This window comes from Rhinolophus ferrumequinum, chromosome 10, assembly GCF_004115265.2.
Source record: "Rhinolophus ferrumequinum isolate MPI-CBG mRhiFer1 chromosome 10, mRhiFer1_v1.p, whole genome shotgun sequence".
NCBI classification, from domain to species: Eukaryota; Metazoa; Chordata; class Mammalia; order Chiroptera; family Rhinolophidae; genus Rhinolophus; species Rhinolophus ferrumequinum.
Window position 1 is genome coordinate 26,093,412 of NC_046293.1, and position 14,584 is coordinate 26,107,995.

Consider the following 14,584-nt stretch of genomic DNA (forward strand, 5'->3'; position numbering starts at 1 on the left):
ATACTGAACATCACTCAGCAAGACACCGCCACACATGGACACAAACACAGCTGTGAGACACGATATACCAAGGTTATGAAACCTTACCGAGATGTTTGTATGTCCTGGCAATGTAAGCACATGGTGGCAAATTCACATACTTAATTGTCAGATCTTGTATACCTGATATGAGCTAATTATTCCTAAATAAATATCATTACTCTCTACTAAAACTAGTTTATTTCTTTTTGTTTTATTGTGATATTTTAAAGTGTTAAGAGTGTTTAAAGGTATGAAATGTCATGGCAACATGAATACTAAGTGAACTGTCGCTTCTAATTTTATGCCAGGATGTTTTCTTTCCCTTCTCTTCTAAGATCCTTCACATTGCTCTGCCAACCATTTATGTATACATGGTTGGAATTGAGTTTTCACAAACACTGAGACAAATACTATTTCTAATTACAATGACACCCAGATAAAAGATGTGGACTTTGACCTGCTATTTTTGGTCATTTTCTGCATTTCCCATTTTACTGAATAGTGTCACACTCTCACACCCTCCCCCAAATTAATATCCCCCCAGAGCCTATGAATGTGACCTTATTTGGGAATAAGGTCAAATGTCATCATGTTAATATGCGGTCATACCGATGTAGATGTAGGGTAGGCCCTTAATTAGTGCCACTGATATTCTATAAAAGAGGGATATTTGGACACAAAGACAGAGACACACAGACAGCGCATTGAGATGATAGAGGCAGAGCTTGGAGTAATATGTCTATATGTCTGTAAGCCAAGGACTGGGGGCTACACCAAAAGCTCAGAGAAAGGCATGGAACATAGTCTCCCCTAGTGTCTTCAAAGTGAGGACAGCCCAGTTGTCACCTTCATCTCAGACTTCTGGCCTCCAAAACTGTGATAGAATATTTGTTGTTTGAACCAGAAAAAAAAATGAAATATATAATGTTAGAAAGTTAAAAAAAAAAATGTTGTATGAAAGCATTTTGAAAAGAGTAAGTGGAATTTGGAGTGCCAATTGTAAGAGGGAACTGAAATTCCATTGGGATTCTTTGGGAATATAGTATTTGGACAAAGACAAGAATTGGGTAAGAAAATTATGACAGCAGATAAATGGAGATCATTTGAAATTGAGCCAACAACTAATGAAATTTCCTACTGAAGAACCATGTCTGAATATTTGAGGATCAGCGAGGAGGCTGACATGGCTGGAGCAGAGTGAGTGAAGGCAGCAGCGTGAGCTCATGCATTCTCAACAGGGGTGATCGTGTCGACAAGTGGACAAAAACAGAGTTTTGACGGTAGTGAAAAAAAAATCTCACTTCATGTATAAAGTGCAGATACACATAAAGTACATAAAGAAAAGTATGATACATCGGTGGTTTTGAATTTTCATGGCGATGGACCAAAAAAGCATATCTGTGAAAGCTCCTTAGTAGCTTGAGGTTGAGGGAGAAAATGGAAAAAACAAAAAAAAGTTTGAGAAACATTGTATTAGAGGATAAGATGCAAGAAGTAACAGGACTCAGATCATCCAGACTTTGTAAGACTCAGGCTTCTTCATATTGAAGCATGGAGAGCCACTCCTACATTTTAAAAGATGAGGATTTGTATGAGTTCTTTATATCTGTATTTTAGATATTAGCGCAAAACAATGGCAGGTATTGTTTGCAAATATTTTCTCCCATTCCATTGGTTGCCTCTTTGTTTTGTTGATGGCTTCTTTTGCTGTGCAGAAGATTTTTCGTTGGATATCATCTATTTTTGCTTTCACTTTCCTTACCTTTGAGGTCAAATTCATAAAATCCTTTCTGAACCTAAGGTCCATAAATTTAATACTTATTATTTCTTCTATGCAATTTATTGTTTCAGGTATTATGTTTAGGACTTTGATCCATTTTGGGTTAGTTTTGGTGTGTGATGACAGATAGCAGTCCAGTTTCATTGTCTTGCACGTGGCTTTCCAATTTTTCCAGCACCATTTATTGAAAAGGCTTTTTTTTCCCCTCCACTGCATGTTTTTGGCTCCTTTGTTAAAAATTATCTGCCCATGTATATGTGGGTTTATTTCTGAGTTTTCAATTCTATTCCATTGGTGTGTGCATCTGTTTTTCTGCCATATCCAGGCTGTTTTGATTATTGTCACTTTGTAGTATAAATTGAAGCAAAGTAGTGTGATATCTCCAGCCCTGTTTTTTGTTTTGTTTTGTTTTTTGGGGTTTTTTTTAAGATTACTTTGGCTATTCAGGCTCTTTTGTGATTTCATAATAATCTGATGATTATTTATTCTATTTCTTTAAATATTTTCATTGTGATTTTGATGGGAATTGCATCAAATCTGTATAGGGCGTTGGGCAGTATGGCGGTTTTAACAATGTTAATTCTTGCAATCCATGAACACAGAATATCTATCCATTTCTTTGTGTCTTCTTCAATTTCTTTTAATAAAGTCTTATAGTTTTCACTGTATAGGTCCTTCACATCCTTTGTTAAATTTATTCCAAGATATTATATTATTTTTTGTTGTAATTGCAAGAAATGATTTCATGCATTTCTTCTCTGAAATTTCGTTGTTAGTATGTCAGACTGCATGGATTTTTGTATATTGATTTTTGTATACTGTAACTTTACAGTATTTGTTTATTGTTTCTAATACTTTTTCAGTAGAGTGTTTAGGGTTTTCTATGTAAAGAATTATGCCATATAGCAATTTTGTATTTCTTGCACAATAATCTTGAGGGTCAATTAACAATGTGTTAATCTCAGATCCAAATCTGTCCTTCATGGCCCTCTCTGAAATAATGGAGCTTGATCCTATAACTTTTTCTCTCTTGTTAGCTCGTGTGATGTTAGTTTGCCAGAAAAAGGCACTGGAGAGACACTGACAGAAAAAGGACTTTTGTTCCTGGTTTCATGGTGCTTTCTCCGCATTGGCTCTGCGGTGAGGTTGCCAGTTGCACGCATGCAGGAAGTCCTGTGGTGTTCACCCTCCAGCAGTTTTTGTGGACAGTCCCAGTCATAGTTCCCTCTTTTTCCAACCTCTGTCTGAGGACACCGTGATAGGGAGGTCTTCCTGCTTGCCAGTCACAGCCTGAGATCCGTCCTCACCAATAACACCAGCGGACTGTGGAACTGCTCTATCCAGGGCAACTCAGTGAACATGTCTGCTGTTAGGTTGTCGGCAGCCACACTGTGTTCAGTGAAGTCTGAAATCCATCCTGAGGGAGTAAACCGGGCTTCCAAATAATTCCACCTTTGGGTATTCTTTTTTAACCCTAGGATATTCTTTATAATTTTATTTTATCTCTTGTTTGTAGACTATCTCCTCTACAAAAACTTAATAATACTTTAAATCGAATTTCCTCTCTTTTTTGTGTTTTTACTCCACTATGAGCTGTACACTGTGCCAGCCTTTGTTGTTGAATCCTCATTTTCAACATTCAAGGGTTAGGACAAATCAACTAATATAAACTATAAATGGAATTATTCACCAGATTGAGGACTTATTAATAACAGCTCTTGATGTTAAAACATATGGTTTATTTTAATAAATAGCAAAAGCTTAAGAAACATATAGCATATACTTGGGTATACATTTTAAAAATTAATAAAAATACAGATTTAAAAATAATTCTATAACACCAAGGGTGAAGTCTCACATAAACTATGGATTTTAAGTGATTATGATGCATCAGTGTAGAATCATTCTCACTAGCAAATGACTATTTTGGCCATTGATGTTGATCATGGGGGAAGCTCTGCATGTGTCGAGATTGGTGTAATTTTGGAAATGTCAGTACCTGTCTTAGTTTTGTTGTGAACATAAAACTGTACTCAAAATTGTATCAGAAGAAATAATTATAAGAAAATTACTGTAACGGTTTTAAATCAATTAAGAATATGTTCTTTGCAAATTAGAATTATACCAACTTCAGATACTGCAAAGATTCTGGTGCTTACAAACGTATAGTTTTTTTCCTAAACAGGATTCTGTATAAAACTGGTGTGACTTAAACAACACAAATGCACAATTCTTGCTCATCTCTGAAGATATTGAGAACCTGAAATACAGAGAATAAGATATCACTAACCTGGTAACATACGAGCTAATACTTTGATGAATAAATAATTGACTTAGACTAATACTTATCTATCTATATCTGAATAGTCCTTTTATAATTTTGTATGGAAATACTTAAATAATAATCTGCATATAATGGTTCACATGTTGCTTTTTCTTGCTATGATCAATTACTTCAAAGCATAAAGTATAAGAGTTCTCATTAAACTTACAGTTTGGAAGAGAGGGCTGAGCCATTTGGCCACACCAACAATCTTATATTGGTTCTGTAGGAGAGTTCAATCCATGAATGAGAATGGAATATGTTCAAAAAATTCTATGAGAAACAAATTATATGAGACACCAAAAAAATGCTTTATACTAATTTGAACTTCTAATGGAATATAAAGATCATTCTTTGTATTTTATTCAGTCTTTCCATTTACATTATATACTTACACACTGAGCACATTAGGAAAATGTGTAATTATTATTGAAGAGGGAATTTGACATAAATAATTTCAAGGCTGCGACAATTTACCAAAGAGTAACAATAACTTGTGACTTATTATTGGAAAAGCTCCTAGAAATTCAAGTAAGAAAGGACTAAATTTGTAGTCATCTGTCCTAGGACGGCTCCCATGTCACCCCGCATCCCCACCTCAGCTCAGTAAGCAGAACTGTAGTTTTTATAATTTGGAGAAGGCTGTCAAAATCAATGGTGTTGTTTCCACAGAAGCACACTTGATTAGCACTGGGGGAGGGGTGATAAATTGCCCACTATTTTTTCAGCTTAAAGTGCTGAATTTACAAGGTTAAAATGAGCAAAACCCACCCTTTTTCTAGTCTGAGCTTTTAGTCTCCTTTGTGTCCAACGCAGTAGTAGCCAAAAATACAATAGAGAGGAAATAAAAGAGGAGTTCACCAGAAGAGAAGACATTAGCTCTCTACACATTTTTGGCTGATGAAACAGAAGTGTACTTGTGTAGAGGAGTTAAAGATGATCCTAGTAAAAATAAAAGGCAATGTGGACTTGAAAACTAATTGCAAATTTATGAGGACTCCCCCGTACATGCATACACACTCAAGTACAAATAACAGACTATGGAAATCCTATAGACTGGAGGTATTTGAATACTTTAAAAATATATAATCATTGGTTGTCAACCGAGGTATGCATACACAACGGGAATCCCTAAGAAGCCAGACTAAAAATAAAAACAAACAATTAGAATTTTAAAAACTGAGAAGAGATAGAAGCAAGCAAACTCTAAACAGAATATTCTGCATTAAAGTTTCGCAACTCACAAAAAATAATAAATGAAACAGAATCCAAGTTTACTACACAATATTATCAAAAATATGTAATTGTAAATGATTAGAAAACATACCAAAAATGCTTTTTATATACAAGAAAAAGAGTGAAAACAATCTTTTATTGAGATAAGTTGTTAGGTTTATTATAAAAAATATTTCAGAATAATTACTTTAAATATGTGTTCAAATAATTATATTTGAAAATGATGGCAGTGATAAACCACATACCAAATAGAGAAAGAAAAACTACATAAATGAGTGAAATAGAAATTGTGAATTGGAAAACATTACCTGCAAAGAAAATTTACTAAACGTACATAAAATTTGAGACACAGGGAGAGTTAATGAAATTGAAGATGGTGTTTAAAAAATTATTTATCCCAAAAACTAGAGTGAAAAAAAGAGAAAAATAAGCAGATACTCAGAGACTTTTGGAACAATATCAAGAAAACTAACAAAGGTGTAAATGTACACTGAGTATAAAAAGAGAGACAGAGACAGACAATTTTGAGACATAATGAATAAACAACTTTTTAATTTAATTTTTAAAATACTGTAGGCATATGTGACTCAGCAAATAACAAATAGAATTAGCACGTAGAAATTTACTTCTCAAAATATTATAATCAAATGCCTGAAAAACATTGAAGACACAAGGAAATAATCATGAGGAAAATGCGGGAGCATGATGTACCTTAGGTCAGTGGAAAATCAGGAAATGGGCGAGATATTTCCCTCCTCCAGCAGCACATGAACCACATTATCTCTCCCAGAATCCACATTTGTCCTGCACCCTATTCCAGACGAGGGAGATGAATAGCCAATAGCGGTATATAGAAAATCTCCGTCTTGTCTCAATTTTGCTGTAACCTAAACTACTCTCAGAGAATCAAGCCTGTGTTTATTTGTTTTTAATTGGTAATGGTAAATTTTATCTTAAGTGTTTTTACCACAATATAAAATGTAAAATAGAGAGCAAAAAAATTTTTAAAAGAGGTAATCTTGAAATAAGAAAAAAAAAAAGTTACCCATTACTTATAGGAAATAACAATATGATTCATAGATGAGTTCTTATCAGAAATAAAATAGAACAGTGACATATTCAAAGAGCAAAATGTACGGGGGTGGCTGGGGAGGAACACAACGACATCTGTCAAACAAGAATTCTTAATTCAGCAAAACAGATCTTCAGAAAAGAAGTTGCAATAAGGACCTTACAAAATACACAAAAACAAAACAGAGAATTTCTTGTTAGCAGACATTCTCTCCAAAAATGTTCTTCAGGCTAAAAGTGAATGATACTGGACGGTAACTCATAGCCACAGGAAGGAAGAGCAGTAGAAATAGTAAATATGTGGGTAAACTTAAGCATCTGTGTTTCTGTTCTTGTGATTACTTTTTTAAATGACATTATTTAAGGCAATAATTATGACATTGTATAGTTGGGTCTACCTGGATGCAACTCCGTGCTGGTAAATGGGAACATTGCTTAGGGGTGGAGGGAAAAAACCTTATTTGTTAGCATTTGTTTATTTTTGTGGTGCAAAAACCCTAAAATGATTCATTTCGAGTAATCCTTGTGTAAATCATGAATGCCAGGTCACAAACAACGTGCATTGTTGTTTGTTCACAAACCAGTCCTGGCTGACTCGGTACAACATTGTTAGAAGAAATAGTAAGACCCCAACAGATGGGAGAGGAAATAAAGCTCTATTGGTTCTAAGTTTCTATATTTCACTGGAATTTAGTCAGTATTAACTAGACGTAGACAGTGATGAGCTAAGGATATATGTCTAATATCTACAGCAACTACTAAGAAAATAAAAAATGTACCCAAACCATCAACAGAAGAATAAAATCAAACGCTATAATAATATGTGTATAGACCAAAGATGTCAGGAAATATGGAAGAAAAACCTAAAGACATGGACATAGAACAAAGAGCAAAACAGCAGACCTTAATCCAACTCTATTAAATGTGAATAAAATAAACTTTTTAGTCAAAAGACAGATATTGTCATACAGGGAAAATGTAAGATCCATCTATATTCTCTCTATCATGAATGTACTTTATAGTCAAAGCCCCAAAAAATCAAAGTAAAAGGGTGAAATATGACATACCCTATAAACTGTAAACATAAGAGAGCTGAACTGGCCATTCTAATAGCAGACAAAATAGCTGTTAAAACATGAAATATTATTAGAAATAAAAAGAAACAATTCAAAATGTTAACGATGTCATTACAAGAAGAACAGAAAACAATTATAAACATGTGCCCACTTAACAACAGAACTCTCAAACACATGAGTAGAAACTCACAAAATTAAAAGGAGATATAAGTACTTCAATGATTATAGTTGGACATTTAAAAGCTCCAATGTCATTCCAACCACAATGAGATATCACTTCACACCTGTTAGAATGGCTGTTATCAACAACACTAGCAATAACAAGTATTGGAGTGTGGGGAGCCATGATTTCTTGTTATTCTAAAGCCTTGCAGACTGGCTCAGTTTATGATTAACTTGTTTCGGCTTCTAAGGCATTATCTCTGCCTGTGCCTGGAGGGTGCTTGCAAGCTGCTGAGGAATGAGGTGGGAGTGACCGGTTCTCGGACACTGAGGACTGAAGACTAGCAGGATAATTGGTGGGCTTTGTCATGAGATAATGACTTTGGGAAAGTTTCAAGGATTTTGTATCTGTATGTAAAAGTTATAAATTTGCTCTTGATGAGATAATAGCATTGAGGCTTGTTTAGTAGTTTCTGCTTTTCTGTGTTTTAGGTAAAAGATAACACTCTGTGATGTAATGCATTCCACTGTTTGCTGATTAGTAGTTGTGCACGTACTCTTAGGGTATATAAGTGGTGAAGGTGAATAAAGCCGATGCTTCAGCATCACGGGAGACCGATATCGCATCTTAATTAACTGTGAGTGTCTTTATTTAATTCCCACTCCCCCTTTCAGGTTCTTCGTTGATTCGTGGCTGCTGGTCGGCCACATTGGAGAGGCTGTCGAGAAAAAGGAACCCTCATACACTTGTTGGGAATGCAGACTGGTGCAGTTGCTATGGGAGGCAGTGTGGAGATTCCTCAAAAAATTAAGAATAGAATTACCATATGACCCAGCAATCCCTCTCTTGGGTATATACCCAAAAAACCTAAAAACATACATCCATAAAGATATATGTGCTCTGAAGTTCATTGCAGCTTTATTTATGCTGGCCAAGACATGGAAACAACCAAAGTTTCCTTCGATAGATGATTGGATAAAGAAGCTGTGGTATATATACACAATGGAATACTATTCTACCATAAGAAAAGATATAATAGTATCACTTGCAACAACATGGATGGAACTTGAGATTATTATGCTGAGCTAAATAAGCCAGACAGAAAAAGTCGAGAACCACATGACTTCACTGAAATGTGGGATATTAAACTGAAAGGAACAATAGAACAAGACAAACAAATAAAGAAACAAAAACTCATAGACACACACAATAGCTAAGTGGTTACCAGAGGGTAAAAGGGGAGTGTGGATGGTAGAAGAGATAAAAGGGGTCAAATATGTGGTGATGAAAGGAGAGCTGCTCTGGGTGGTGAACACACAATGTGATATATAGATGATGTATTTACAGAATTGTACACCTGAAACCTATGTAACTTTATTAACCATTGTCACTCAATAAATTTTATTTTGAAAAAAGGAGTTCATTGAGTACCAATGGAAAAAAATAGCTCCAATGTCACTCCAATATATTTAATGAAAATGTTCTAAAACATATAAGGGTGACAAATAAGTACATGACAAGATTCTCAAGACCGTTAGTTTTAAGAAAATTAAATTAAAACTGCTACAGATCAGACTTCTTATTCTGGTATAATGAAGGTGCATATTCTTTATTTCTCCCACTAATTATAGCAAAACTGTGACGAGAACGATGAGAGAGCTGGGAACTCAGGACCTAATGAAACAGATGGCAGTAAGCTCCCTGGAATTACTTTTTACCTCACTTATCCCAGACTGGATGCTGGAAGGCCAGCAAACCACAAACACCCAACGGCAGACAAAAGTCCCAAGAAAAGCCTTTTCTCTCCAGTCAAAGGTAACCATGAAAGCAGCAGGCTAGAAAGACAGAAAACCTTTCGATGCTAACTGTCTTATTCCAACCAAAAAGCATAGAAAACTGCAGCGAAAATACCACTAAGGAATGAAGGGGAAATCAAGACATTCTCAGATACAGAAAAACTAAGAAAACATGTCACCCCCAGGCCCCCTCTAATAGAACAGTGAAAGGGAAGTATCTAAGCAGGAATTAAATGATGAAAGAGGGCTCTTGGATCATCAGGAAGGAAAATAAAACAAGAATAAAAATCTTACTAGATATATAGACTATCCATCACCTCTTTTGTTTTGTAAATTGTTTGATAGTTGAGGCAAAACTATAAATTGAAGCAAATTATAACATTCTGCCACGTGAATCTATATGTATATTGATAAAATATTTAAGGCAATTATATTATAAATGGACACAGTAAAGGACAAAAAAGGAGATAGGTTTTCCCCATGTTACTCAAACAGCTGTAGACTGTACAGACTGTGATTTATATACAGAGGTGCCCCCTTATCTGTGGTTTCCATTACCTGCTGTTTCAGATACCCACGGTTAACCAGTGTCCAAAAGTATTAAACGGAAAATTCCAAAATTAAAAAATTCAAGTTTAAATTGTATGTAATTCTAAGTATAGTGATGAAACACCCCCTGTCCCACTCCCTTCTGCCCAGGATATGAATCATTCCCTTGTCCAGCATATCTACACTGTATATGCTCCCCATTCCTTAATGTTAGTCACTGTAGCTCTTGGTTATCAGATCAATCGTTGAAGGATCTTAGTGCTTGTGTTTAAGGCACCTTTATTTTGCTTAATAATGGTCCCAAAGCATGAGACTAGTGACACTGGCAATCAAATATGCCAAAGAGAGGCTGTAAAATAATTCCTGTACTTAAAAAGGGGGGAAGTTCTTGATTTGATAAAGGCAAAAAAAATCTGCTGCAATAATCACTAAAATCTGCCATAAGAAATACCGCTCCATCCATGAAATTATGGAGGAAATCTGTGCTAGTTTTGCTGTCGTACCTCAAAGTGGGTGTGTGGGTATAGTAAAATGAGATATTTTAATAGAGAAATGAGAGAACCCACATTTACATAGCTTTTATTATAGTATATTTTTATAATTGTTCCATTTTATTATTACTTACTGTTCTTAATCTCTCACTCTGCGTAATTTATAAATTAAACTTTATCATATGTACTATGTACAAGAAAAGCCATTGTATATATAAGGTTCAGAACTATCAGTGATTTCAGGCATCCACTGGGGTCTTGAAACTTACTCCCCACAGATAAGAGAACTACTCTGTGTATGTTTATGTATATACATGTAATATTATATACATTATCATGTATAGAAAGATATATATAATACCTACTATCTATATAAAGCATATCAGCTCATGTGTATGTATAGAATTATACATGCACATATAGATATTTATGAAAAAGTAATCTTTGCTATAAATTATGATCCATCAATTAGATAATAATAATAAAGGAAAACAATAAAACCTAGAGAGTAATGTAGGAATTTATCTTCATGAATCTTGACTGATTTCACAAATAGGTCCAAAATGATCACTGACACCCAAAATGATATAGGAGACTCTGCTAACGTTAATACTCTCTGGTCAATAAAAGACTCCAATATGAGAAGAAAAATGTAAGTTACATGGTCAAAAAACCTACTTCCATCTCGTAAATTCAAAAAAGAGCTTATATCCAAAATATAACAAGAACTGCGAGAAAGGAAAATATCAGACAACATATAGGAGAAATGGGCAAGAGACATGCCAGGTACTTGTCATTCACACAGAAGAGAATGTCATGATTAGTAGCCCAGAAGGATGTTTTCAAACTAATAGTAATCAGGAAAATACCTATTAGTGTCATCATGATACTTTTCTGTAAAAATAAAAAATTATAACATTAAATTCCTGATAGTACTATGTTTAAATCAAAGAACTATTTGGTAAAATGTGTATTTACTCAATAAACCAAAAAAAAGATGGAATCATTTAATAAACTTGACGTACACATATATTTATGGCCCCACAGTTTTATTCTGAGAAATAGAAGACATATTATAACTGCACCTATGTGCAATTATAATATAATTTTATCTATAAACTATTATAAATATTGTATTTATGTTATATAAAAACAATATATTCTACATAACATGTATGTATAATATATTCATTTTAAATATATTGTAATATTTGGGAAAAGGTGTACACAAGGAATTTCATAAAATATTATTTATAATACACACATTAAAACAACTGTATTCTGAATGGTGTAGATTAAAAATGTCACGTACATGTAATACAACAACAAAAATTAACCACAGGTAAATGCAGCACTTTGGATGAACTGCAAAAATGTCATATGGGAATGAAAGGAGACACATAAAATGCATACTGAATGCTCCCTATTACATGAAGCTCAAATTTAAGCAAAGATAATTTGGAATATTAAAAATTTGAATAGTGATTAAATAGGGGGAGGGAAAGTTGAGAGAATACACAGGATTGAGATATTGTGGACTGGAAACTTCCTTTCCATGATCTGATTTTTAATTACATGGGTCCTTCCAATTTATAAACAATCTGCACAACCATGATGTTTAGTTGATAATTGTACAGCAAAATTAAATAGCAAGTCTTATTTTAGACAAAAGGTATGTATGCAAGCATGGTTGTCTATGGAAAGTAAGAACTGGAAATTATTAAATGTGCATTAATGACATGAGATATGAAAAAAGATTAAAGGCTTAAACAATAGAATATTAACAGACTTTTAGAAAACTACAAATATATACAAAAACATGAATGAATACTACAAATCTAATGCAGACCAAAATAATGTTTTAATAAAATGTTGGAAACATTTAAAATCTTACCATTTCTTCTTCATTATCTATATATAACAGGTTAGAGTTCTTGGAAGCACAGGACATCTGACTCTCATTCCTTGTTTTTCTTTCAGTGCTAATGTAATAGCAGTTGTTGGAATACGTAATCCACTCCTTTGAACAAGCACCACGATGATATGCTGAAGAAATTATTATGAAAAAACAATTTGAATTAAAAAATAAAAATAATTACATATTTGCATAACTACAAACATTATGTGCATAACATTTCTATGCACCCTCACTGGCTGGTACATGTAAAATAAAATACAATTACTCACACTCACAGATAAGGGTCAGCCTCTCACCGCATAATTTGTGTGTCCAAACAACGAAACACACAAACATAAATATCCATTCTAACACATATCATGAAAGTCAATGAACAAAACTAATTTTAGAAAACAAAATTATTTGTCTCATAGCATAGCAGGATAAATGTCAGCCAATCGGCAACAACGGGTATGGTGATTTAAAGCGAACATTTCTTCATATCGTTCTGTAAGAAGGACATTCTCCAAAAAGTATTATTTATGAACATTTATTGCCCAATGGTATAATTTACATATTCCAAAAAAACGTAATATTGTTTTTGCATATCCTGAGTTCCATACAAACTATAAACTGTATTAACATCAGAACTTTGAAAATTATTATTTACCTTTCTGGATCCCTGTTGTCAAGGGGTAATTATTCTGCTCTGATTTTTCAGTGGCTAGAAAATGGATGAATTCTTATCAAAAAATTAATATTGATCTGCATAAATCATAATACTTTTTGTTTCTTACTTTGACATTTGGTGTACTGTTTAGGATTAGAATAATCTGAAATAAAATTGATTTTACAAGAAAAATTAATGAATTAATGAAGATTTAAGGAAATATATTTCAAAAGCCTAAAGGATCAAATTCCACTACAGTATTTGATTTAACCAATCTCAAGAATTAGTGTATATTTCTCAGTAAGTTCTTTTAGCCTTCTAAAGCACGTCTTTGAGTTATGAAATCAGAATTTATATGTATATATGTACATGTATTTGTAAAATGCTCTCTGCAAGCATTATGATATTTATTCTTCAAAATTCGTCAGCCCATTCACATTTACTCTAACTGCATATGTTAAAATTAGAAGCCTAGTCCATAATATTATGAAATCTTTAGAAACACTGGCAATCAATCATTAGAGAAAAGTTCCCTTATAATTTTTCAAATATTGACTTACAGGTTTTAACAGCTATTGCTACCACAGTGGCCAGCAAGACAACACTGATGACTCCCAGAATCTCAGCAAAGAGCTTCTCTGGACATGATGGAAAATCTACAGGGAGAGAAAGGGAAACACTGAGGAATGAGATGGAAACAGTTGTTTAGATAGTTTGCACACAGAGAACCTTCCTGAACAGGGAATTATATACATAAACTGGATCCCAGACCCATATCTGCCATTGCAATCTTCCTCTCAGAATGTACCATTGCATTGTCAAGAAACACAATGCTCCATGAGTTGTTGGTCAAAGGCTACACATTGCAACGATGCCTGAGTAAAAGTAGGGCTCAGATTTCACATTAGAATGTTATATTCCAACTTCCAGCTCTGATCCCCACAAATAAAAAGTGTTTCTCCACATATTCCCTACTGTTTCCCCACATCTCTGCACCTCAACTGCACGTCCTAGAACAGTTATACTGTGTATCTATTAAATTTTTTACCTTTGCAGTGGTAGTTCTTGTCATTCCCTTGAAGATCATGGGAAGCATTTTGAAGATTTAATTCTGCATAGGTTATTTCCTGCTCAGTTACTGAAATGGAACTCTTAGCATCTTTAGGTTTTACTTGCTGTCTACTGGAGTCCTTAGCCAGATTCAGTTCTGCATAGGTTACTCTTTGGTTATTCATCTCTGCAGCTGAGTGGTGTTCGAGAGTGTGCACTAAGGTAAGCTTACTTAAGACTGATTGGTATTAATATATGCAATGATGAGATCTCTTATAGTAAAAGAGGGTGGGGTAGAGGGTGAGCTAGGCTGATTTTTCCACTAAAAGAATCTAAAGGTCTTGTTTTAAATGCTTTAGAACTTGAAATAACTGTCTCATGGCTAAATACATTTGTAAGATATTCTGTATTTGACAATGTATTTTTGGTCAGTGCAATGAAAAGGATAAAGTAGTGAGGAA

The 14,584-nt window shown here is 34.0% G+C and overlaps 1 protein-coding gene across 1 annotated transcript; it reads right to left on the reverse strand.

Moving 5' to 3' along the window:
- Positions 1–3,904: 3,904 nt before the first annotated feature.
- Positions 3,905–14,308, reverse strand: LOC117028762 (NKG2-A/NKG2-B type II integral membrane protein-like). The gene is made up of 6 exons (XM_033117648.1): positions 14,122–14,308; positions 13,634–13,729; positions 13,074–13,127; positions 12,401–12,552; positions 4,294–4,397; positions 3,905–4,061 (listed from the first exon to the last, which is right to left on the reverse strand). The coding sequence occupies exons 1-6, from the start codon at positions 14,306–14,308 to the stop codon at positions 3,932–3,934; spliced, it is 723 nt and encodes a 240-aa protein (XP_032973539.1). The 3' UTR covers positions 3,905–3,931.
- Between the last annotated feature and the right edge of the window lie 276 nt (positions 14,309–14,584).